The sequence below is a fragment of the Eptesicus fuscus genome, chromosome 10, assembly GCF_027574615.1.
Source record: "Eptesicus fuscus isolate TK198812 chromosome 10, DD_ASM_mEF_20220401, whole genome shotgun sequence".
Classification (NCBI taxonomy): domain Eukaryota; kingdom Metazoa; phylum Chordata; class Mammalia; order Chiroptera; family Vespertilionidae; genus Eptesicus; species Eptesicus fuscus.
Window position 1 is genome coordinate 23,606,887 of NC_072482.1, and position 26,766 is coordinate 23,633,652.

Genomic DNA, 26,766 nt, shown 5'->3' on the forward strand with positions numbered 1-26,766 from the left:
CGCCAGCCCTGAGCCCAGCTTCTGGCTGAGCAACACTCCCTCTGTGGGAGCCCACTGACCACCAGGGGGCAGCTCCTGCATTGAGTGTTGGTCAGTGTGCGTCATAGTGACCAGTCGTTCCGCCGTTCGGTCAATTTGCATATTAGCCTTTTATTATATAGGATCAGTTGTATTACTTCAAAGAAATAGTGCGACTAGATGCACATGTAGCTATAGCTGGTACCCAAAAGTAATAATGAGAATGCCTTTCAATAGGATCAGAGAAACTGAGAATTGAGGTGGTGGCTAATTCAATACTTCTCAAGTTAAGAGAGGAGCAGCAGCTGCCATTCACTGAAGCATGCTTTATTTACATGCATAATCTTATTTATGCCTCATAACAAAACAATGACTACATTTCAGAAATGAATAAAATAAGGCTTAAGTGTCAGATGTTTGTTTAACTCCACCCTGTCAACCCTAACGTAGTGTGCTATTCCTTTAAGTATACAATGTTGCCTTTGTCAGGGATTGTTTTGGGCTGATGTTTTCATCTTGAGAAGAGTGGAGGAAAACCATCCATCTCATAGGTCCGTCAGTGACCCACAAACTGTCTGTCAAGAACAGTGTTGGAGCTGCTTGTTTTGTTAAGTTCAAAATCGGATTTTCCTTAGGAAGTGGGAAGATAAGCACTGAACACTCCTTGCCAGCCACGAAAGGGCAGGTGGTCTCCCCGGTTTCTATTCCATTCAAATGGAAACTTGTCACACTGCAGAGAAATTGGTGTGCATTTTTAAGGACCTGGGGTATATAATTTCCTTATCAAAATAATTTCCCTCTAATTTCAAATTTTGATCATCGCTTGCACTCTATACTGTTGGTTTGGTTGTTAAATGCTTTTGTTTCTGTTTTGGTTTTCCTTCATCCTCTGTGAGCTTACTCCACATGTGCCGAAGTTTAACTCTCAGCAGCACAGAACTGCAGTGACTCCTCAGACCTTACACTGACTAGAGGTTCTCTCTTCTGTCCATTGTGCCCCCTGATCGTGATGCAAAACCAGCACTGCTATTTTTGCAATATGTCCTTAACAAACATGTACCAGCAAGAAGTTAAACTTACAGTGGAAAGAACAATGGGAAAGATGGAGTTAATGCTTGTGTATGACAAAAATAAGGAGAATTTCATATTCTTCATGGCTTTAAATCAATATAACCATGAAAACATTTACCCCTCAGATCACTACTTAAACCAGGGTTAGAGTCTAGAATAAGGAATATAGCAAACAACAAAAACTGGACTATGTTCCTGACATTGGCATTTGTTGGGCAAGACTGGTGCTCCATGATTACTGTTCTGAATTAGGGAAAATCAAAAACAGAAATACAGATGTAGCCAAACACGCCCATATCCATTTTCATTAGGGAAAGCTAAGTGATGGTAAAGTACATCTTTCACCAGATAATGAAGCAAGACTAACTCCTGTTTGTCTCTGCTTACTTTATAAATCATTGATTTCAAAACTCTCTTTTATGTATGTTTTTGAGTTGTGATGCTAAAATTTGGATAAGCAAATTATGTTTACCATGTGGCTCTCATTCAAATATAAACATACTATAAATTAAAACAAAGGAAATTGCCTTTAAAACCTAGTTCTGAAATGTTTTGTATAAAATAGACATGGTAAAATAGCAAAGGCAAGTTTTACAATTTATTACTGAATATATTCTATAATCAACATCTGTTTATAAAGGAAAGTTATTTTCTCACTACAAATTGTTGCACAAGACCAAACTAGGCTATTCAATGCCCATTTCAGAGTTCTACCTGAAGAAAAATATAATATAGATATCAAAAATAGATATAGATATTCAAAAAGAAATCAGAATCATGGTTTTTCATTATCAACAGAACTAAACTATCTGTAAATTAGAAAATTCAAACCTTTTTGTTCAAAATATGAGGTTTTTAGAAAAGCAGTCTGATGAAGCTCTGCTTATATGGGTAAGGGGAAAAAAAGCTAAGTACACTGTCAATATTAACCCTTTGCACTCGCTTGCTTTTTTCTCAATTCCTGCTACCGATGCTAACCGTGTCGAGTCACACTCGACATCCGAGTGCAATGTGTTTCATTGCCAGAGATTTTTCTTTTTTGGGAAAAAAAACATTACCCCAATGTGTTACTCCCCCAAAACACAATTCAGATAGTCCTAGACCTTTTCAAAGTTGGAACTATACCAACTCACCATCAGCTTTGATGCTGGGATAAGGGATCATATGATGAGAGAAAGGACTGATTTCAGACTGGCTTTTTGCAAAATAATAAACTAATATTTGTTTTTTTGAAACTTGACCGGCATTCTTGACTAGCCTGAGGATGAGTTTGCAACACCCTGGTTTAAATTAGAAACTTGAGCACCAGTTCAGACTTGAAGAGAGTTGGGGAGAGGTAAATAGGAGGGTTCCATGGTGGGGAGTATGGATTAAGGGACAGTAAAGCAGAGAAGGCAAGAAAGCAAGGGGAGGAGAATCTATCAAAACATGTTAGTGAGTGACACAGGGCAGAAAGAAAGAGTGAATTTAGTTATCAAATTAAAAATAAAGAAATTAAATTTGGCTAAATTTAATTACACATTGAAGTCAATCCCTGGCAAAAGAAAAGTTACTTTTTCTTCTTTTCGTTTTATGAATTTATCAAATTAACTTTAATTGTGTAGGGGGCTAAAAGAACTATTGAAGTAATGTAGTTAGATTGAGAAAAACAAAAAATATGATAAAACTGCTTTTACCTTTTTTGGGCCAGATCACATGTAAATTCCAGACAGAAAGTATAAAAACCAAAAGGTAATTCCAAACATATTCAACATAAAATCCAATGTTGTTCCATAACAATCATTATTAATAGCATTGTTTTATTTGGAAATTATAAAAATACTTTTTATCCAGGTTATAATTTATACAAACTTCATATAATTTGTAAGAGTCATAGTATGTAAAATCTGGCTCTGAAAACAACACATGTTTAGATTCATGGACAAGATTCTTAAACTATCTAAGGCTATTTATTCATGCACAAAATGGGATAATCATAAAGATCAAGTAGACATTCCATTTAAAGAGCTTAGCAAAATGCCTAGTATTTAGTAAGCGCTCAGAAAAAATGTTAATTTTCTTTAGTTAATAAAATTATTTTGATTGAACATCACAGCAAACACATAGTTTGACTATTTACTTCAAATGAACTAAAGATATACCTACAAAGTAAAACCTGGAATTAATCATGAAAAAGAAAAAATGTGAAATATTAGCATGGAAGAATAATTGATGTTGATAAAAAGTACTACAAAAACAGTAGATTTTCAATTAGACAGAAAATATGTTTTGATAGAGCGAGTTTGAAAATATAGTTTTTATGAAAATATTATATGATTAATAAGATAATTAATAAGATCGTGGGTTGAACAAAGTAGAAATTTAATAGTGCTCCAATATTTATCTTTGGTTACCCTAGCCATGAAAGGCATATTGATGATCTTGCTCATTTTTATTCAGTGGGAAATAGCAAAAATCTAAAGCATTCAGGAAGATTTATGTTCTTTGATGTGCTTTAAGACATTACATTAGTTAGAAGCCCCTTAGGTCACAGCGTACATGGGTTTGGGAAATAAATGCTATTTTAAACACCAAGGGAAACCTATGTAATATTTATTTTCAGTAGAAATCTAAATATTTTTACCATAAAAATAAAGGAATTCTCAAGTTTTCTGAATCATCCACATAAAATGACTATGTGGATGGCTATTAAGCTATGTTATTTATTTAACACGAGATTTATTTGTTTGTTTGTTTGTTTGTTTTATTGAATTTATTTGGATGACATTGGTTAATAAAACCATATAGGTTTCAAGTGTGCAACTCAATAAAGTATCATACGCTCACCACCCAAAGTCAAGTTTCTCCATCTCCATTTACTCCCCCTTTGCCCATTTCCATCTCCCCCCACATCCTTTCTCTCTGGCAATCACCATACTGTTATCCATGTCAATTGTTATGTATGTATGTTTTGGGTTAATTCCTTCACCTTTTTTTTTTTCCCACCCAGCCCCCAATGCTCCTCTCTTCTGATATTTGTTAGTCTGTTCTATGTATCTATGCTTCTGTTTCTATTTTTTTAAAATATATTTTTATTGATTTCAGAGAGGACAGAAGAGAGTGAAAGAGATAGTAACATCAATGATGAGAGAAAATCACTGTGCCCTGACTGGAATAGAACCGTGACCTGGTTCATAAGTCGGCCCTCAACCATTGAACCATGCCGGCCTGGCCTGTTTCTATTTTTTTTTATTAAATAATTTTGTTGATTAGATTCTATGTGTAAGTGATTTCATATGGTATTTGTCCTTAAAAAATATTAGAAACTAATACATTGTCATAAATTAATTTATGTCTTAATGTTTTTCAAATTTTATAGAAATATGAAACAAGCCATTTTAATATGCTCTGGAAAATTTTAGATTTTGTTTTGTTATAATACTGAAAAACTTTCTGTGGCACTTAAAGGGAATATAATCCTACTAAATGCTGTAATAAGAGCTCTCTAAAACCCTTAATAATGATAGATTTTCAATTATGAACTTATATCTGATACCTCACATGATAACTTGTGACTAAGTTTCGGCCTGAGTATTCCCCAAAAGAAAGTACTTGGAATTTGTTGATTTCCTTTACCAATTTCTCGATTTCTGATTTTATGTATCTTGAGTTTGAGTTTGACTGTAAATACTTAATATCAGGCTCTTTTACCATAGTAATTTCTATTTATTGTGCCCTCTCTGAATATATTATCCTATCTAATAAAATAGTAATATGTAAATTGACCATCACTACAACACACAAGATGGCCGCCCCCATGTGGTCAAAGATGGCCGCCCCATGTGGACACAAGATGGCCACCACAAGATGGCCAGCAGGGGAGGGCAGTTGTGGGCGATCAGGTCAGCAGGGAAAGGCAGTTGGGGGGGGGGGACTCAGGCCTGCAGGGGAGGGCAGTTGGGGGGAGACCAAGGCCTGCAGGGGAGGGCAGTTGGGGGCAATCAGGCTTGCAGGGAAGGATAGTTGGGGAGGACCCAGGCCTGCAGGGGAGGGCAGTTAGGGGGAACCAGGCATGCACAGGAGGGGAGTTAGGAGGAACCAGGCCTGCAGGGGAGAGCAGTTAGGGACAACCAGGCTGGCAGGGGTGGGCAGTTGGGGGGGACCAGGCCAGTAGAGGAGGGGAGTTAAGGGGAACCAGGCTGGCAGGGGTGGGCAGTTAGGGGCGACCAGGCCAGCAGGTGAGGGCAGTTGGGGGGGACCAGCCTACAGGGGAGGGCCATTGGGAGGGACCAGGCCTGCAAGGGAGGGCAATCAGGCCTGCAGGAGAGGGCAGTTGGGGGGGACCAGTCCTGTAGAAGGGTGCAGTTAGGGGCAACCAGGCTGGCAGGGGAGGGCAGTTAGGGATGACCAGGCCAGCAGGGCAGTTGGGGGGGAACCAGGCCAGCAGGGGAGGGCAGTTATGGGCAATCGGGCCAGCAGTGGAGCAGTTAGGCGTTGATCAGGCTGGCAGGGGAGTGGTTAGGGGGTGATCAGGCTGGCAGGAAGAAGCAGTTAGGGACAATCAGGCAGGTAGGCAGGTGAGTGGTTGGGAGCCAGAAGTCCTGGATTGTGAGAGGGATGTCCCAGATTGGAGAGAGTGCAGGCTGCGCAGAGGGACACCCCGCCGCTGCCGTGCACGAATTTTGTGCACCAGGCCTCTAGTATACGTATAATGCTTAAAGTATCATATATGCTTCTAAAATTACAATTACCTAACAAATTATCTCATGCAATATAATAAACCCTAGACAAAAGATCAAATAAATGATGAATTCAATTCCACAGCCATTAATTTCCATTTCTTAAGCATTTTTTTCTTGTGCCTTAAATTTGCTTTTTTTTTGTACATTGATTTAATTTCTGCACTACGTGAAAAAATCCAATTTTATTTATTTATTTTACTTAGTTAAATATTTGAAGATAAATATTCCTCATCTATCCTTCTAATTTATTCTTAAATATTCATCCAAAAGTCAAGCAAGTATGCTCTAATTATCCTTAACATTAAACACTACATAAAGAACTACTTCTTTTATACTAATATTTATCTAGAAAAATCATAGGAGTATATGTTCCTTTTTACTTCCAGAAAATTTAGAAAGTTATGTGATTCTTGCAGTTTCACTGATGTAGACTCTCTCATTTATTTACTTGAAACCAATTGTCATCACCATAAATTCAGCAGAAGGGAGCCATATGCTTTTATGAACAAAAATGACAATTGCTTTATAAGACGAAGTTCAGATAAGGGAAGAAAATATTATCATATCTCAAAATGTTTAAAAAATCCTTTGATAAGTAGACATAATTCAACTTTCTGAACTTAGATAAATAATCATGAGAAACTATACTCAAAACAGCAGGACAAAAAAAAAAAAAAATCACCCTTGATCTCTGAGTTTCTTTTGCTACTTATTAGCACTATGTCAGCTGATAGTCAGATTAACCAGCCACATAGATCATCTGACCCTGGACACAGATAAATAGTCATCTGACAACAGAGGGGCTTAATTTAGAAATTTTCCTTTGAGGTAAAAAAAAAAAAAAAGACTGTCTTAGAGATCCTAAGGATAACACAACAAACTTATTTAATCAAATACTTTCATTTAAAAATAGCACATTTAGGAGATATTACAGGATACTGTAATTGTGAAGAAAAATTTTATCAGTATAATAAAGAACAACAGGAATAAAAAAAACACATCAAGGTTGTAGGAAAATAACTAATCCCACTCATTATTATTAATGTAGATGTAGCGGTTGTCAATTTCCAGGAATGTATAGCAACAACAAAAAATCCCACAAGTCCAAAGAGTAGAGAACATGAAAAAACCCTGGGTAATAAAAGTTTTAAAATATTCACTTTTAATTTCATTGTGTTGATAACTAAAGTGAAGACTTTTTTTGTTGTTTGCACAATAATTTTTTGGGGGGGAAAGGAGATTAAATCATTGGAGCTTTTAGGACAACTCTGAATATAATATAATTCCTAAAAAATAGAATAGAGAAAACTCTTGTGTACCAGCAAGCAGAAGAAAAGCTGTACCTTTACTCCTTTACAATGTCTGAGAAATATAGCTCATGATCAACATGGGTTACCGTCTAAGAAGAAGATAACCATTACAATGGTTTGTTTCCTTGACTTTCAAGGAGGTCTTCTTTGATGTTCTTCCATGCATTTCATAAGGTATCTTCAGTTATCTGACCGTTTTATGGGAAATATTTATACAGTGGGAATTTTATGCAAATTTCTACAAATATCAGTACAACATGCTATATTATGAACTATCGGGTCCCCCACGCTTTAGCAAACACTGTTAATATTTCTCTAGCCATGTGTTCTATAAGCAATAAAATACTGAGTGTAAGTCTACAATCTTTGTAAAAAATCATGTGGATGTGTAAGGCTTGCTAATAGGTTTACTAGTCAAATACTAATAATTCACATTGAGACATCTTTATGTTGTAAAATTTTTTCTAATGGTAATTAATATAGGGAAGAATCTAATTATTTATCCCTGTATATAATAATATCTAATGACAAAAAACTTGTTTCCCTTATATTATTGATGCAATTAGTTATCCACAAAATTATTTTTTCTAAGAGTAAAATGGTTGGGACTCAAGAAAAGTACCATATTAAATACTAGCAATGTGATATTTGCTGGTGTCTATGAATACCTAACTAATATAAGCAAGCAATTTATCATGACACATATCTCTGGATGTTCATTTCTATTGCCTTCATACCCTAGATCAGAATATATTTAAAAGTTTCCTATCCATAATCATTTTATTAACCAAAGTTATTAGACATGAGCCTAATAACAGCACTGTCTATAAACTCTGCTGCCAACTCAAAGTTTAAGAACATCTACACTAATAAAAGAGAAACATGCAAATTGACCATCACTCCGCTACACCCACCAGCCAATCAGAGGAAGTATGCAAACTAACCCAACTAAGATGGCGGCCTCCATGGAGCTGGAGCAAGCAGGAGGCTTGGGTTGGCCCCGCCGATGGAGTAAGCCAAGCTTCCCGCCCGCCCTGGCCAGCCCTGGCCTCTGCTCAAGGCTACAAAGTTTCAATTATAGAAGATAAATAAATCCCAACTAAGATGGCAGCCACTATGGAGCTGGAGCCAGCCAGAGGCTTGGGTTGCCCCCGGCGATGGAGGAAGCCAAGCTTCCCGCCTGCCCTGGCCTCCGCTCAAGGCTACAAAGTTTCAATTATAGAAGATAAATAAATCCCAGATACCTGCTTCCAGCTGGCCCTGGCCTATGCTTGGGTCACCGGGGGGCGTGGCCAGCCTGCAAACCACCACAGGCCCCTCACCCAGGCCACCCCACACCTCAAGGGAACCCCCACCCTGATCCGGGACATCCTTCAGGGCAAACCAGCTGGCCCCAACCTGTGCACCAGGCCTCTATCCTATATAATAAAAGAGTAATATGCAAATTGACTGTCACTCCAAAACACAAGATGGCTGCCCCCATGTGGTCAAAGATGGTTGCCCCCATGTGGACACAAGATGGCCAGCAGGGGAGGGCAGTTGGGGGGTGACCAGGCCTGCAAGGGAGGGTAGCTGTGGGTGACCAAGCTGGCAGGGGAGCAGTCAGGCATTAATCAGGCTGGCAGGGGAGTGGTTAGGGGATGATCAGGCTGGCAGAGAGAAGCGGTTAGAGGCAATCAGGAAGGCAGGCAGGTGAGCAGATAGGAGAGGGACTGGGATCAGGCCTAAACAGGCAGTCGGACATCCCTTGAGGGCTCCCAGATTGGAGAGGGTGCAGGCTGGGCTGAGGGACACCCCCTCCCGTGCACAAATTTCGTACACCAGGCCTCTAGTATGTTAATAATCTTACTTTTCTTTGGTGGACTATCATTTGTGAATTTATCTAAAACTTCCTTAAAACATCTGTAGAACAGTGATATAATTGATCCTAAATTAAAGAAGTGCCACCAAGAGTAAATAAAAAAGCCTCTGTGAACTACTCTCTAAATAATTGATCATGAAGACCTGCATTCCTGTCTTATTATATTCCAGACCCTATCATCTAATACAGCCTCACACTGTCCTTATAAGATAATTACTGTAGCACTCATTTTATTGGTGCTGTAGCTAAATATGAAGTATTTTGAATGAGTCAATATTTGAATCTAGCTTTCTTAATGATTTCTTCTTAGAATTATATTTCCAGACTGGAGCTATCTATTCTATTTACTATACTTCTTATTTAAATTAGGTACCAAAAATTCTAAGTTACCTGTAACAATGTAATATAATTGATCAAATATAATGGAATTTATATTGGACAGTTATGTCTTTGAAATATTTTTTTCTTGATTTGGCTACAAAATTTAGTAAAACTTTGATATTTCTAACTTTAAATCTTAATTTTTACTTTGATAGGTTTGGAAAGTATGCCACAACTTTGTTTGAAGAAAAATGGATTTTAGAGTCTTATTTTAAAAAAGAACTTTATAATGTTTCTTGGACATTAAACAATACCTTTACAAAACAACATTTTGATGACTTGAATACAAATGAATCAGAAACATACGGATTGAATTTTCCTTGACGTATAAATGGGTTTGAATAGAGAGAAAAATAGTCATTGGCAAAATTCATTCTGAATATTGCCAAACCTAAAATGTCTGAAAGCATAGGGTTTTAAAAAGACATGCTAATGATCTCAAAAAATACTATATGTTTTTCCATCTCTAAATTATTCTATGAACTCAAATTATTCTATGGAAAATAATTAATTTACTTAGAAGGTTTACAATATACAAAACATCAAACAATGGAAAATTATAGTGTTTAGGGAATAAACCCCACTTAAACGCTAGATTATACTGGTGTTTAATAAGCCCTCTGTGCATATATGTATAAATTATAATAATTATAGATTAAATAACCATTTTAATAAAGTCCTAATAAGTCATATAATTTAGGGAATTGAAAATCTAACAATAAATGATAAGACAGACCTAAGCCTACTTATTTGTTAGTAAAAGAGCATACACATTCTATCATGGAGGTTTATTAATCACTATGAGAGAGTTCTTGAGCACTTGGAAACTGATTTTACACAATTGCATACAACTACTTATCTGGAAGCTCTATATTTGTTCATTAAAAAGCAGCATTTTGTTTACTTGTTTACTTGCACCTTTATTTGCTTTATTTTGCTGAAACAAGCCTATGAAACTCAGAGAATCATCTATTCTGCATGAAAAACAAAACAAAACATCAATAGAATATTTTTAAACTCTCATGCCAAATCCATGGCAGTTCATTTGTCAGATTTCTAAAAAGAATATTTCACAGATTGACGCATTTTCCACAGGTCCTCTGAGAAATCATAATGCTACTTTTAATTTCAACAGCCTTTTGATTTCCAAAATATATTTAGGCCTCTGCAATTTTTTCTTTGGAGGAGCAGGATAAACAAAATTTAATAATATTCATCACTGACTTTCTCCTCACCTTATGACTGAAACTATTTTAACTACTGCACTGTGGTTTGTGGTACAAAATTCTTCTCCTGTGTTATACCAAACTGGTTTGGTTAATAATCACCCAAAATTTACAGTTTCGAGTGTCCTTTTAAGAGTAACATGTTCAGTGTCAGGTGTCTAAAAGAGCCTTTTAAATCACAAACTCATTCAATGATCATTCAAGACATGTTTTTAATACCTACAACCTGCATTGTACCAAGCACCAAGGGTGTGATTGTGAACAAGAAATACACATCCCATGACCTCATGAAACTGATATTCATTCCAACATGTAATCACGATGGTGTTGCTGTGATTGATTAAAGCAGCAAGTCTAGTTCTTTTATGAAGTGTGAGCTAGCTACAGAATATATTATACATGTTACATTTCATGTTCCTTCTATGATTTGTCTCCAAATCACTTTCCTAATAGCATCTGCAATCATATTTACACATGAAAGTTGTTCTAGCCAACTCTGGACTATTGACTTTTCCCAGACCATACCATGCCATTTTCCCAGTCCATGTATTTACTCACATTGTTTCTTAATTCAGGAATGAATTCTCTCCTCCGGGTCTCACCACTACTCCATATACATCCACAACTCCTTTTCACCTCAGCTCCATTCCTTGCAATCTTACCCAGCTGACCTAGTTTAAAAGTCATCTGAACCATGGTCCTTTTGTCTGTGTCCCATTTGGACTCAACCATCTCTTTTCTGTTTCTTATAGTGTCTTGATTATATTACTATTTTTAGCATTTATGGTACCTTATTCTTTCTAAGATTAACTACAAATGTCTGTCTCCCAAGTTATATTGTCCTTTAGCATTTTATCTTATATGTATAAACACAATAATTTTATGTTGAACAAATAAATAAATGAATAATAGTCAATGAGTGAATTTGAAAGCATACTTTTCTGAGTATCATTCTTTTATAACTTCTAGTTATGTTTGCTAAGAAATAAACATATTTAGAATCCATTATTGCAAATAAAAGATGGTCTGTCTGCTCTTTTCGAAGTAATATCCTAATATCATGTTGAGAACATCAACAGTAGTAATGAATGGAGCAGTAATAAGTGGGAGCATCTGGTAATCCATATTTATAGAGAAATGTCAGTTGTATATTCTCCATGAGGTTGCAGTTAATAAAATTAAGGTACTGGGAGGGTCACTTGCATTCCTAGGGCTATATATGCTCTACCTCTGGTTAAAATCTGTTTTAAGGATTGCTTAAATGAGAAAAGACAGATTGCCTAGCACATTTAGCCATTTTAATATTTTCACATTAGACAATATTAGAGAGACAAAGAATACCAACAAAATGCTGTATATATTAAACCTTAATTTTAAATAAAGAATTTGGAAACCTTTGAAAAAAGTGAAGTGCTTAAAAAAAACATAAACAATACAACAGTAATTTAAAGTAAATTTACCCTTAAAATATAAGAAAAATAAATTAAGGGAAGAGGGGAAACTCAAAATGCAATGTAGTTCTGGCAGAGAAAAAGATACATTGAAAGCATATTGAAACTAAATTATATGGATAGTAAAGGAAAGAGAACCAATATAACAGGAGTGAAAATACAAAAGAGAAATTTCAGCATTTTCAAGTGGGTGGGGAGGGGGTTGAAAGGAAACAGGCTGATCATATTTATATTTCACAGATCTCTTGAGTTGTTTAGTTAGACATTTCAAGCATAACCCCAAGGAAAAGACTGGGAGAAGCACACATCACTAATTTAATTTTTTTGTTTGGGCCAATACCAGGGAAGAAACGACTGGCTCACTCCCACACTGCCCATTTCTAAGTCACATATTTTACCATAAAGGTACAGAAGTTTAACACTGTAAGAATTTTTGGAAGATTATATAAATATGTGCTTTTCTCAGTCCACATTTATAATGCTTGAATACTGAGAATCCGTAACACTAATCCCAAAGCCATAATTGAAAAATAACCTATAATTCAAAATATTTAAATTGTTTATAAAAATCAGCATTATAATTAAAATCTATGGAACGTATGGGTAGGGGGGTCTGAAACTTGTCTATAACACTTGCAGCAAAAATATTCTGTTTCTCAATCAAGATCTGAGGCACATGAAACCTTCACTATACTAACTCCAGACTATACTTAATTTATGGCAGTCCACCTCATTCCATACACAAAACCTTGGAATGACAACATTGGTTATACTATTATTCTTGGACTGTGAATTTACCTATAGGTAAAACAATGCCATGTAAAGTCCTGGGGCTTACAGTAATAGACTCCCTTGTAAGAGACCCAAGAGAGACACATCTTATGCTTAACTGTAGTTCAGTAAACAAAGCAAGGAAAAATGAGTGAGAGATTTTACAAGTCATGTTTCTATTGCCTGTTCCTGCGAAAAAGTAAAAGCAGTAAAACTTAATAAGGCATGTTCTCTAATTATCATCCCTTTGAAAACTACCCTCCCTAGGGCTGACCCTAATATTTTCAGGGTGTGGGGCAAGAACACAATGTAGGCCCACATGGTAGACTTCTAAATATTTAAAAATGACTAGTCAAGCTAAAGTATCATTACATAAATTATGTTTTTTCCTGCTACCGTGACAAATACAATTTTAAATAAGTTCAGATTTGAATATAAAATTTTTTTTCGACCCTTTGAGTGATCAGAGGCCAACAACGCTGTGACTAAATTGGCCTTGGCTCCCCTGACCTTTGGATCAAATGTGCCCAGCCCCCTCTCACCACAGTCTGTAAATTCTTTTCTATTCATCTGAAATGACTACGCTTCCACAACTTCCTTTCCTAATCACATCTTCCTAATCTTTAAGATTGTAGCTTGATTTCTCTTGCTGTTCAATACTCAAGTCCATCAGACTCTTCTTAGTGTGTAGTGACATACATTCATCAAAACTCTTATGTAGTTACTACCTCATGCCTCACCAAGCCTCATGAAGCCATCTCTGCATTATCTCAACATTTCATCTTTATCATCTAGTCAAGCACCCAGCACAAAGTTGCTCAATGAATGCTCGTGAGCATAAGAATAACTTCTGGGGTGTTTTAAAAAATGAAGATTTCCTACCAGCCCCTCCCATTAGTGATTCTGGAGCTATTGTCTTTGACTAAATATTATAATATGTTAAGACCTAACTCAATATTATTTTCTGTTTTTTTGTGTGTGACTCTTTTGTTCCATCCCCAGCCTCTCTTCCCCTTTGCATAATCCTATCTAATAAAAGAGTAATATGCACCCACAAGCTACACCCACAAGCCACGCCCACCAGCCAATCAGGAGGAAGTATGCAAATTAACCCAAGATGGCTGCAGCCATGGAGCGAGCAGAAGGCTTGGGTTTACCCAGCAATGGAGGAAGCCAAGCTTACTGCACACCCTGGCCAGCCCTGGACTCCACTCAAGGCTACAAAGTTTCAATTATAAAAGATAAATAAATCCCAGATACCAGGGCCTCCACTTGGGTCGCTGGGGACGTGCCAGCCTGCAAACTACCACAGGCCCCTTGCCCAGGCCACCCAACACCCCAAGGGAACCCCCACCCTGATCTGGGACATCCTTCAGGGCAAACCAGCTGGCCCCCACCCATACACCAGGCCTTTATCCTATCTAATAAAAGAGTAATATGCAAATTGACCATCACTCCAACACATAAGATGCCTGCCCCCATGTGGACACAAGATGGCCACCACAAGATGGCCAGCAGGGGAGGGCAGTTGGGAGGGACCAGGCCTGCAAAGGAGGGCAGTTGGGGGCAATCAAGCCTGCAGGGGAGAGCAGTTAGGGGTGATCAGGCCGGCAGAGGAGGGAAGTTGGAGGCGACCGGGCCTGCAGGGAAGGGCAGCTGTGGGGGACCCAGGCCTGCAGGGGAGGGCAGTTAGGGGCAATCAGGCTGATCAGGCAGGCAGGCGATCAGGGCTGATCAGGCTGACAGGCAGAAGCGGTTAGGGGCAATCAGGAAGGCAGGCAGGCGAGCAGTTGGAAGCCAGCAGTCCTGGATTGTGAGCGGGATGTCCAATTGCCCATTTAGGATTGGGCCTAAACGGGCAGTAGGACATCCCTTGAGGGGTCCCAGATTGGAGAGGGTGCAGGTTTGGCTGAGGGATATTCCCCTTCCCCCCCACCCCCCATGCACGAATTTCGTGCCCCGGGCATCTAGTTATTAATACTTCTTGTGGAGAGTAGCTACAGCATTTGGACAGGTTCAAGCCTGGGACTAATGAGAGGGCACTATCCTCTCGTGGCAAAGCCACGTGTAAGTCCCAGCACAATTATAAACAAGGGCTGTAGTTGTAAGCTTGAACCTGTGGTCCCACGTGGCTGAGTGATGTGGGCTTGATAGAGTTCAGGTGCATGTAATTGAGTAGATTCAAAACCTGTGAGACCATCTTGACCATGCCCTTACTTTGCCTCATGTAATCTGGCTATAAAATAAAGACTCGGCTTGCTGGCCATGGCACTGTCTCTCCATCAGAAAGCAGCGTCCCACCTAGACCCAGCTTTATTCTCTTGTCTGTCTTTTCTAAATCCTTTACCGCCCCCTCTCAGGTTCACCCATGGCCTTGCTGGCTCGGCACATATGAAGCCCAATGTGGGGCTAAGTATGGGAACCTGGGGCCGGCTTAGCACAGTTCTTTTGTTTGCTTACTTGGCACCTTTTCAAATATATATTCTTTGTTATTTTTAGTCAGGTTTTGAAGTACAATTTACAAATGGTAATACTCGGTCTGACTTAATGTATAGTTCTATTCATGTTTACAAATTATATAGCTTTGTATCCACCACCATATCAAGACATAGATCCATAGCACCTTGTATACAGTTTCTTTTGGTCTTATTATATTACATTATTTCTGCTTGTGTACACATTTTCAACACAAGATTAAAAACTCCTTGAGAGCAGGAACAGTACCTACTTCTTTACCTCTCCACCCCTACCACAGAGCTTGAAAATAAATGCATGTTGAGTAAATGTATTCATAAATGGATTAATTAATTACTATACTGCACTATCCTATGGAATACATTACCTTGCACATCATAAGTATAAAAAACATATTGGTTAAATTGAACAAAAAGCTATAATGTGTCAAAACCAGCACCACAAAAAAATACATGAAATTCAGTGCTTACCATCTCCTGTTTCTGCACAGAGTTGTAAGCCCAAATTGTTCTGTGGATTAATCACCCAATGATTGCTGGTCACAGTGATATCAAAGACAAGCCAACCCACATCTAAAGCCTGGGCCTTTCTTGTGTCTAACAAAAACAGATCTGCATCCCTGAGGAGAAAAAGAACAACAATTAAAAAAAAAAGTTATAGGTTGGAACGAAGACCATCATTTCCTATACTTAAGTGAAAACATTACCAAAGCACTTTTTAAAATAACAGGAGTTAATTAAAGAACAAGGGAAACAAGCAACTCAAGTGATGAGTAATAAGATACAGAACCTTTTTTATTGCTAGACTCCTAACCCAAACCTGGTGCAGATTAGTAATATCTGAAAGTAATTTTCATTTTCCTGCTCTTCACTGGCCTTTACAAACTGACTTAGTGAGCTTGATTTGGTCCCTGATAATCAGTCCCCAAAATTGCTATCTATAAGTAGCTCTCACTGGCAAGTTCACAGGCAAGGATTAAACTGAGTAGAGACAGAAGTGAAAGTAGCTCTGCGGGTTTGGATGAATGTGGATTCCTAAAGGAATCGAGTACAGAGATAGTTTTCCATTTGTTTCAATTTTCATTATAAATTTTTCCATTTTGTTATACACATTTTTTATTTTTATTTCATTTTCCATTTTATATAAATTATTTTATGGATATCCAAGGTCTAAGAGCAGGTCAGAGAATGCACTATTCAATTAAGGGGTAAATTCCATGGATTGAGCAAAAAGTCTACCCTGAGTTGCTTTAATATCTTCAGCGTACGTAAGTCCCATGAGGACAGTAACAGCTATAAATATGAACTTGTATATTTTAGAAAAATCTCCACAATGTTGCTTTTATTAGCATTTACCAATCTTAACTTTAGCATTAAATTTACAAATGTATGAATATTTGTTTAATTATGATGAATTATTTTATTTATCCTTTTCTTACTATAGGCAGCCTCTGAGCTAAATGTCACATATTTCTGACATTTAATCTTTACAGAAGCTCTGCTATATTGATGAAATTGAGGCTCAGATAGGTTAATGGTAAAACATTGGAGCTCCTTTAAAGCAAAATAGAAATAATTCCATTATGCATTTTTATGACCTTTTATACTGTGATGAATCTGTAAAAGAGCTTATTATTTATGTGAGGTAAATCAGAACTATGGCATAATAAGCTATGTTAAATACTGTTTACTTAATTAGCAATCTATGTGCATCATAAAAGTCATTTCAAAGATGACTTACAATATGTAAAAAGAAAATTTTGAATAAAATCAAATCGTGCACATGGTAATTCTTTAGATAAAATGCTCTATAGTTAAAAATGAACCATTTTAACAGAAGTGAAGAATCTCAGTCAATATTTTAGAAGCTACATCTTCATTTCTTTATTTCAACTTGATTTACACCATTCTCCCATTAACCTGGAGAATATACTATGGAACTTCCATTCTCCTTCACAATTTTATTTTTTTAATATATTTTTATTGATTTCAGAGAGGAAGTAAGAGGGAGAGACAGATAGAAACATCAATGATAACAGAGAATCATTGATTGGCTGCCTCCTGCATGCCCCACACCGGGGATCAAGCCTGCAACCCGGGCATGTGCCCTGACCAGGAATCGAACCGGTGACCTCTTGGTTCCTGGGTCGATGCTCAACGGCTGAGCTACACCTGGCTGGGCCTCCTCCTCAATTTTAATCATAGTGTTTATCAAAGGAGGGTTGCAGACACTTTTTTTATATCCCAAATGTGACTCCGTTGAAGATACCACAGACACAGGACAAGCATGTACCACAAAACAATGAAAAGTTTCAAACTGTTCCCCACTTGAATTTTAAGAACCATGATAGAATGTCAAATTCTCCCTCTTCCTCCTAACTTAAAAACCCACCAAATAAACAAGCTCTAAGAAGAGCTTATCTTTATAATTTTGAGATGTTTAGTAAATATCTTAGAATATTAACTTAATCACAATAAATTAATAACAAAAGTTTTAAATAAAAGAAGAAGTCATCCTGTATCTTGGGAAATATCAAAGGGCTACCTGTGTCAAGTCTGCTTTCATTTGAAACATGGTAATAATGTTCTAATAAATCCTGCAAAGCTTATAACAACATTCCTTGGCATGGTATAAATAAACCCTTATAAAAACAAAGGGGTAAATTTTGACAACAGTTTCAACTAGTTAAAAATATCATTAGATAATTATTAAGGTGGTGTTTTCTATTATTTTTAAATTGTTCTACTTTTCTAGAAAAAGTAATCCCCAAACTATCTATGTTCAAGTCTCAATATTATCAAGCATGTGTATGAGGAAAATAGTTCCAGTTTTAATAGCTATATCTAGAAAAAACACCAACCAAAAAATTCAAACAAGCCCTAAATATCTGAATTTCAGTGATGCAAATCCAAATTCATTGGAAGGTAAATCTAAGTACATAGTATGCTTTAAAAAATTCATATATTTGTAGTTCACCTCTGGGAGGTTATAAAGGTTCGACTGCTTTCATAAGCTTCATGGTTTCCTATTCTTGACCAAAGCTACTTTATTTTTTACTTTTTTTTTAAATTTTAGTTTGACCACATGTATTCTTTAATTTCTCCTCTCTTATATAAGAAGCCCTTCTAAATCAAGTCTATTATTAATAAGCACAATGTTAATAATTCTCAACCTTCACACAGCATCTTAAAAATAAATCTCACAAGTTTTTTCTTTTGAAGTATAAAATTACTCCACTAAGGAATAGCACTCATCTCACTGGAAACAGTAGACCATACGAAATATGTCCTATGAACAATATAAAGTAAACTTGTTCAAGTTGCCCATCTTACCATTTTTACCTGACTATTTTTAAAGAGAGAGGAGGGTTTTTAATGAAGGGATTAAGAAATACAAATTGGTTGTTACAGAATAGTCATGGGGATGTAAAGTATAGCATAGGACTATAATCAATAAAATTCCAATAACTATCTCATCAGATGGATGTGAGATTTATCAAGATGATCATTTAGTTATATAATGTCTAATCACTGCGGTATACATCTGAAACTAATATAATAATGTATGCCAACTGAAATTGAAAATAAAAAATGACAAAAGACAAAACTAATAATAATTTAAAAATAAAATTAGGGCAGAAAGAAAAAGAAAAAATATTAATGTGTTTAAAAATAATGCAGTAGAATGTGTATATATATATATATATATATATATATATATATATACAAAAATATATTCATTTATAGCAGAAATAAATCCATAATATAATTTCTTTATATTTTGTGCAATCATAAGAATGAAACTAAAATTAAAGTCTGTATTCTAGCCAATAAAAAGTCCATTTTCATGGATGTAAATAAGCAAATATTTCATTAGTTTCCTAAGGCTGCCTTAACAAAGTACCACGGGTTGGTTGGCTTAAGCAACAGAAATTTATTGTCTCAGTTCTGGAGGATAGAAGTCCAAAGTCAAGATGTTGGCATGGTTGGTTGGTTGGAGGACCATGAGGGAATGATTTATTCCAGGCCTCTCTCCTTGTCTTATAGTCGTGGTCTTCTCCCTGTGTCTTCCTATCATCTACCCTCTACATGTGTGTCTGTGTGCAAATTTTCCCCTTGTCTAAGGGAAACAAGTTAGTTCTTCAAACTTTAATACCATCACCACATGCAAAAGCAGCAGCCTTACATAAACTGTTTAACTGGGTCTCACAATTGCAGAGTCAAGTCACTGTAGTAAATCCCTTATTCCTTTTCATTCATAATGGCTCTATTTTTCTCATCAAACACTAACTGACAAGCTCCCTGGTATGAGTTGTATTGTGTCCTTCCAAAAGATATGTGGAAGTCCTAATTCTTGTAAATGTGCTCTTATTTGGAAATAGGGTCTTTTGTTATAATCAAGTTAAAACCAGGTCATTAGGGTGGGTTCTAATCCAATATGGCTACTGTCCTTATAAGAAGAAACAGATCCCTGGCCGGTTCACTCAGTGGTTAGAGCAGGGCCCTTGAACCAAAGGGTACTTGCCTCAGTTGCAGTAAAGGGCATGTACCTCAGTTGCAGGCAACCAATCAATGTGTTTCTGGAAAAAATACCCTTGTGTTAAGATTAGAGAAAAAAGAAGCAGAAAAGACACAGAGATAAAACACAGTGGAGACAGCCATATGGAAATAGTCAGAGATGAAAATTTGTTGACACAAGCCAAGGAACTTCTATGGCTACCAGAAAGTGGAAGAAGCAAAAAAGGATTCTTGCTTATAGGTTTTGGAGGGAGGATGGCTCTACAAACACCTTAATTTGGGACTTCAAGCCTCCAGATGCTGAGCTTGGCTAAAATATGAAGAAGCAAAATACTGTGGAATTTGGGGCCATGGGAGAAAACAGAAATAAGTAAAGGGAATTTTAGTTAATGCAAGAAATATGAGGATATTTACTTAAATTCATATTTATAAAATAGAATATTTTGCATTATTTTAATACAAGAAGAAATGTGCATGGACAACACTGGATATACCAAAATAAGTATCTGCTTTGTCATCTCTCTATTACACTGTCCTTGTATTTCACATGTAAAAGTTCTTTATACATTAAATCACTTCTTGTCATATGTATCACTTCTTGGCAAGGGAATTAGATAAACTAACATGCATTGGAAGGATAGAAATTCGTTTTATCAAGGTTACTGTATCACAGACTTGGGGCAAATATATTATCTTGCTTATTTCTAAACTAGAGGCCCGGTGCATGAATTCATGCACAGGTGGAGTTCCTCTGCCTGGCTGGCGATCGGGGCCGATCAGGGCCATCTCACCCAGTCCTGATCAGGCTGGTGGCCAGGGAAGGACTGCAGGAGGGCTTCAGAGTGTGTCTGGTCCTGTCTCACCCAGTCCCGATCTGCCGGACCCAAGCAGCAAGCTAACCTACTGGTCAGAGCATCTGCCCGCTGGTGGTCAGTGAACGTCATAGTGACCAGTCGGTCGACCACTCAGTTGGACACTTAGCATTTAGGCTTTTATATATATAGATATAATTCACAAACATTTTTCATTGGTATCTTATTGCTTATGCAGAAGATATAAGACTCATGGATCCTTTAAGAGCTTCATTTAAGTTTATCTTTATAAAGCAAAGAATCACAGAGTTGGAGTTGGTATCTGTTTAATTTTAACAATGACTTGCTATACTTAGGCTTTGCTTGATTGTATAAAAAAATAAGTTACTTTTATGAGTTTCTGTTTCTTCTTCTTTTAAATGAATATTAAAATAATATTGAGAAGGCAAGGTGGAGGCAGTGACCTTAGGCTTCAAGGTGATGGCCCCCAGCTGGCCCACTTGAGGGCAAGCACTCCATGGAGCACTTTGGCTGGCACAAGCTGGTGGTCAAGAATCTGTGCCCAGTGAAGGGCCCCTAGGCTTTACCCTCAAGTTCAAGAGGGAGCAGGCTAGGGAGTGGCCAGCTGGCCTCAGACTTAAATACCACAAATGTGTTTTGGTAAGAAAATTGCAGTTATAGTAATTTATATAGCATGTTTATGTTGGTATCCTCTTCTACCACAGACTTATGACAGGTAGATGATGATGATGATTAGCTGGCTGAGGGGGAGGGGAGGGCACCCCACCTGGAGTACAGCCTGGTGGCAGAGGCAGAGGCTGAGCCACATTGAAGAAGAACAAAGCAGTCAGGGCAGCCCACCCAAGGACAAGCCCTAAGGCGACATCATGACCACCTAGAAGAGCAGACGCTCATGACACTGTTCAAAATGCCGTTACAGAAAAACAAAAACAAAAAAACACCCACAAGAATGTCCAGTGAAGTGGACCACAAAGCCCCCTCTCCTTGCCTGCCCAGCCTGCTGCCTCCCAGCCTGGGTGGGCTACTCTCTCAGGTGTCAGAGCAGCAGATATTCAGCTGTTAAAGTTGTCTGTAGTTAAGAAATAAAACCTTTCAGGTTGCTAATCATCATCATCATCTACCTGTCATAAGTCTATGGTAGAAGAGGATACCAACATAAACATGCTATATAAATTACTATAACTGCAATTTTCTTACCAAAACACATTTGTGGCATTTAAGTCTGTATGTATGTTGTATGTATTATGCTTAATGCAAAATTAGGGCCAGAAATGACATATGCACCCAGACAGTGTGGCTCAGAGGTTGAGTATTGATCCATGAACCAAGAGGTCACTGGTTTGATTCCTGGTCAGGGTACATGCCCAGGTTGTAGGCTTGATCCCCAACAGGGGACATGAGGAGGAAGCCTATCGATGTTTCTATCTCTATATCCTTCTCCCTTTCTCTCTCTCTAAAAATCAATTAAACAAAACAGAAGAAATGATTATGCAATAATTATTGCTAAAAGTCATTAATAACCCATAGTTATAAATTTTGGATATAAGAATTAATTTATTTCCTTTAACTTCAGTAACATTTATTGATACATATGATATAATAAAACTTTGTCTCTGCTCAGCAGTGTGGCTCAATGGTTGAGCATCAACCTATGAACCAGAAGGTCATGGTTTGATTCCCAGCCAGGGTACAAGCCCGGGTTGGGGGCTGGATTCCCAGTCGGGAGAATGCTGGAGTCAGGCAATCAATGGTTCTCTTTCATCATTGATGTTTCTATCTCTCTCTCTCTCTCTCTCTTCCTTCCTCTCTAAAATCAATCAATTAATCAATCAATTTATATATATATATATAAAACAACAATAAAACTTTGTCTCTAAATTCAATAGAAGAAAATTTTAATTTGAAAACATCAAAAAGCAGTCAAATTATTTATATAATAAATAATAAAAGATAAAAAGAAATATTCTTCAGATTGTTATAGATTTCAATTATATCTACACTACATATGTTTGTATACACAAACATAAATATATATATATGTTTCTCTCTCCATATATATATATATATGGAGAGAGAAAGAAAACAGTTCACCATGAGTAAAACCATTATGTAAACCCAGCCAAGAAGAACTTTGAGAAATTGTGTGGAAGATACATGGATACATTTTAGAGGAAAAGGTGTACTCCTCCATTTACATTAGAAATGAGCCTTTCATTCCACAGTGACATCGCCATTATTTCCCAAATTTCTATTATAACTCTTTCACCTCCTTCCATCTCCTTTTGCCTTCGAAGAGCTTATTAAGTCTAGTAAAAATGTACTGAGGGCCACCCAAGGAGAAACCATCCATCTTTCTCCGCGTCTTTGACATAAATACCACCACACCATTTAAGGAACTTGATTAGAGCTCTCTCGCGAAACACATTAACAAGGGAATACAAATTAATAAAGGATATTCTCTGGAGTTTATAATGTCAAAAGTTGCTCTCTTGAGCTACTTTGCTTAAAAGTGTAGGAATCAGCAAAAATGTCTCCAGACATTGCTAAATGTCTGGTGGGGGCCAAGTCACCCCAGTTGGGAACCACGGAAATGGAGCATGATCCCAGCACAATGAAGAAATGCAAGCTGTGCTTGTGTGCTGTCCTGTACACTTAGAGCGAACGTCATGGACCATCTGAGTGTCCTGCTCCGCAGCACTGCTCTCCAGAGCCCATGGAATTTTGCTGAGTAGAAATTGTCAATGTACGTTCTGAAGTATGTCCACAGAAGAATCACAAATCTTAGAGCAGCAGGAGGTGGGGGGGGATGATGTAAATATGAAGCTGACTGTGAACTGGAATGATGACAGCTTAACTAAATATATCCAAGTAGTAAGGGTGGCTAATGACATCGAGCAAGCTAGCTTAAAATGTTTTTACAATGGAGTACAGACATTTATATTCATAGCAGAGCATTAGGAAAAGGTTGAGTTATGCATAGCAGATTTTCATTGGGGAATATATAAATACATATATTTGTGAAAAAATTAATTCAAGTAAAGCACTTAGCACAGTGCCAGACACATGGTGAGTGCCCGTTAAATGGATAAGTGCTGGCTGCTATACTTTGTAGTAGTATTACAGGCATTGATCATTTTATTTGCATTACTTAATTTTTTTATACATTTAAACATTTTAACACTTAGGAATATTTCTTCTAGGATACAACTCTCTCTCTCTCTCTCTCTCTCTCTCTCTCTCTCTCTCTCTCTCTCTCTCTCTCTCTCTCTCTCTCCCTACAGTTCTTACTCATCTCAAAAGACCCAACTCAAGAGTGAACTCCTCTCAGTGGCTACCCCTAAGTCCCTGACCCCCCCACACGAAGAATTAATTTCCCCTTCATTTGTGTTTCCACAACACTTAGTGCATACTTACATCATGGTGCTTAGCACTTTGTATTATAGTTATTAAAGTCTGTGTGCAGCAGGCCCACCACAGCCCCAGCCCTCGGGCTATGAGCTTTTGAGATCTTATTTACTAGGCCTTATGCCCCTGTGCTTGCCACATGGTAGGCATTCAGCAAGGCATGCCGAACTCAGCTGAATTATCTGGAAAATTCAATCATGTGGAAACCTCATTTCCCAATAATGCCAGATATATGAGGTGTGACTGAAGAGCAATGCCTTCTATATAGAATTTGGGGCTGTCAGCCTTTATGAAAAGATTAAATAAGTGAAATGATGCAAAGTGTGTTAACTTTTGACCAAGAAAAATAAAGATTTGGATAAATATCAGAACACTCCTTTAAATTGCACACATTTAAATATGAGTAAGGATAAATGGGGGAGGTGGGAGATGGTAAAATAAAATATATAATTTTAACAGTATTAAGCCTCACTGAGATAAATAAGTGTGAAAAGAGATGACGTTATGGTTTTTTTTTTTTTTCTTATTTGATTACATAACACTGTCAAAGAATTCATGGTTAATAGATCCATGTCTTAACTATAAAATATAGATAAAAACATCAGTTTAAATTACTGCAAGGATTCAAAATATATACATACACACACACACACACACACACACACACACACACACATATGGATTGTCAAGCATACTGCATTAAAGAGTACAATCTGCACTGACCTTTCAATTGTTTCTCATTTTAATACAACACACTAAATAGATAAGATCCACAAGATTGAAGACAGATGTTTTAACAGGAAACCCTAGCTTTAAAAATGGCCAGAGGTACTAGTTTTTTCTTCTTACCTCCAATTCTTTTTTTTTTCTTTTTTTCTCAATCCTCACCCAAGGAGTGAAGATATTTTTCCATTGATTTTTAGAGAGAGTGGAAGGGATGGGGGAAGGCGAGACAGAGACACACAGAGAGAGAAACATCAATGTGAAACACATTGACTGGCTGTCTCTTGCTCCAGCCCCAACCCAAGTAGGGCACTGAACCTGCAACCAAGCTACATGTCCTTAACCTGGAATCCAACCTGTGACCCTTAGGTCCATGGGCCCACTGAGTCAAACTGGCCATGGCTATTTTACTTCTTTATTTAAGAAATATATGAAACCACAGATAATCCATACTACACAAATAATAATAACAATCAAATTTTAAAATTACTTTTAGAAATTAAAATTCTTTCGGTTTTGCCCAGCTGGAATGGCTTCGTTAGTTGAGCATCATCCTATGCACCAAAAGGAAGGATTAAAAAATAAAACTTTTCCGTTTTAACTGTGATCACATGATATAAAAATGAAGTATTTTTCATCTATTTCTCCTCATGTTTAGCAAATTGAAGTCAAGGTTCCCAATTGGTAGAAATGTTTTTCCATAGAATAAAGGAAGGAAAAATAGTATTTATTTATCTTCATTTTCTGTGGGGGAAAAATGCCTTTCATAGCTTAATGAAAAACCAACAGCAATTTATTTTTAAATCCTGATGTTTGTTTTGTTTTGTTTTTATTTTTAAGCCTCTCTTCCTGGGAATGTTAATTTATAAAGTAATGTGTGGTATAAAGTTGTTTCATTATCTCTTCTCTCTACTATAATTATGCATATTTCCGATTATAAAAATAATGTTCTTTGTAAAAATTTAGAAAGTACAGAAAAGGAGGGGGGATTAAATTTTTAAATTACCCACAAGCCTGCAACGAGCACTTGATTTTTTCTTCCAATCTGTTTTCTACATTAATTTATTTAAAATGAATATAATAATGTATATAATTAGGTTTCCTGCTTTTGGTCACCTAACATTACAGTCTGAGCATTTTCCAAGATTACTAAATATTTTTATTTTATTTATTTTTAAAATATATTTTTATTGATTTCAGAGAGAAGGAAGAGAGAGAGAGAGAGAGACAGAAACATCAATGATGACAGAGAATCATTGATCGGCTGCTTCCTGCATGCCCCACACTGGGGATCGAGATCACAACCCAGGCATGTGCCCTTGACTAGAATCAAACCCGAGACTCTTCAGCCCACAGGCCAACACTCTATCCATTGAGCCAAACCAGCTAGGGCAAGATTACAAAAAATTTTAAAACATAAGTTCTACTTGCTTTATAAAGTATAGCATTTCCATTTTCTAGGAAATTGAGTGTAACTTTTTCCTCTTTTGTTTAAAATGTGTTCTCAAGTTATGCAATTATAAACAGTAACGATGGGATAAACATTTATTTATACATGAATCTTTGTTCCACCTTTCTACATCTCTGATTCTTATGTAAAATAAATTATAAATAAACAGTCTCCAATCCTCATACCTTATCAACTGCATTTTATAGAAGAGTTCAACTACTATCTAAAACATGTTTTCAGTGAAACAAGTTCACAGATAGCTCCAATCGTATTGCTGTTAAGTTGGGTGATGTTAATTTCATTACTAGACATAAAAACAGCAGTTCCTTCTATATGAATCAAACATCACATAATTTGTAATTAAGTAAATGTAACTAGCATCATTTTGCTTACTACATTGTTACAAAAAAGTAGGCGTCGGCAAATGTTAATTACTGTTATCCTATATAATAAAGAGCTAATATGCTAATTAAACTGAACAGCAGAACAACCGTCTGGACTACCTTCCAGACAAAGCTGGGGCTGCGAGGGCTGGCCTAGGCAGTGAGGGGCT

At 37.0% G+C, this 26,766-nt stretch overlaps 1 protein-coding gene across 2 annotated transcripts in view; it reads right to left on the reverse strand.

Moving 5' to 3' along the window:
- BMP5 (bone morphogenetic protein 5) overlaps nucleotides 1-26,766 on the reverse strand; it is a 114,553-nt gene that overhangs the window by 23,990 nt on the left and 63,797 nt on the right. For both annotated transcript variants that reach the window (XM_054722191.1, XM_008155627.3), the window contains exon 3: nucleotides 15,756-15,904. In XM_054722191.1, coding sequence (XP_054578166.1) covers nucleotides 15,756-15,904 — 149 coding nt within the window. The remainder of the gene's footprint in view (nucleotides 1-15,755; nucleotides 15,905-26,766) is intronic.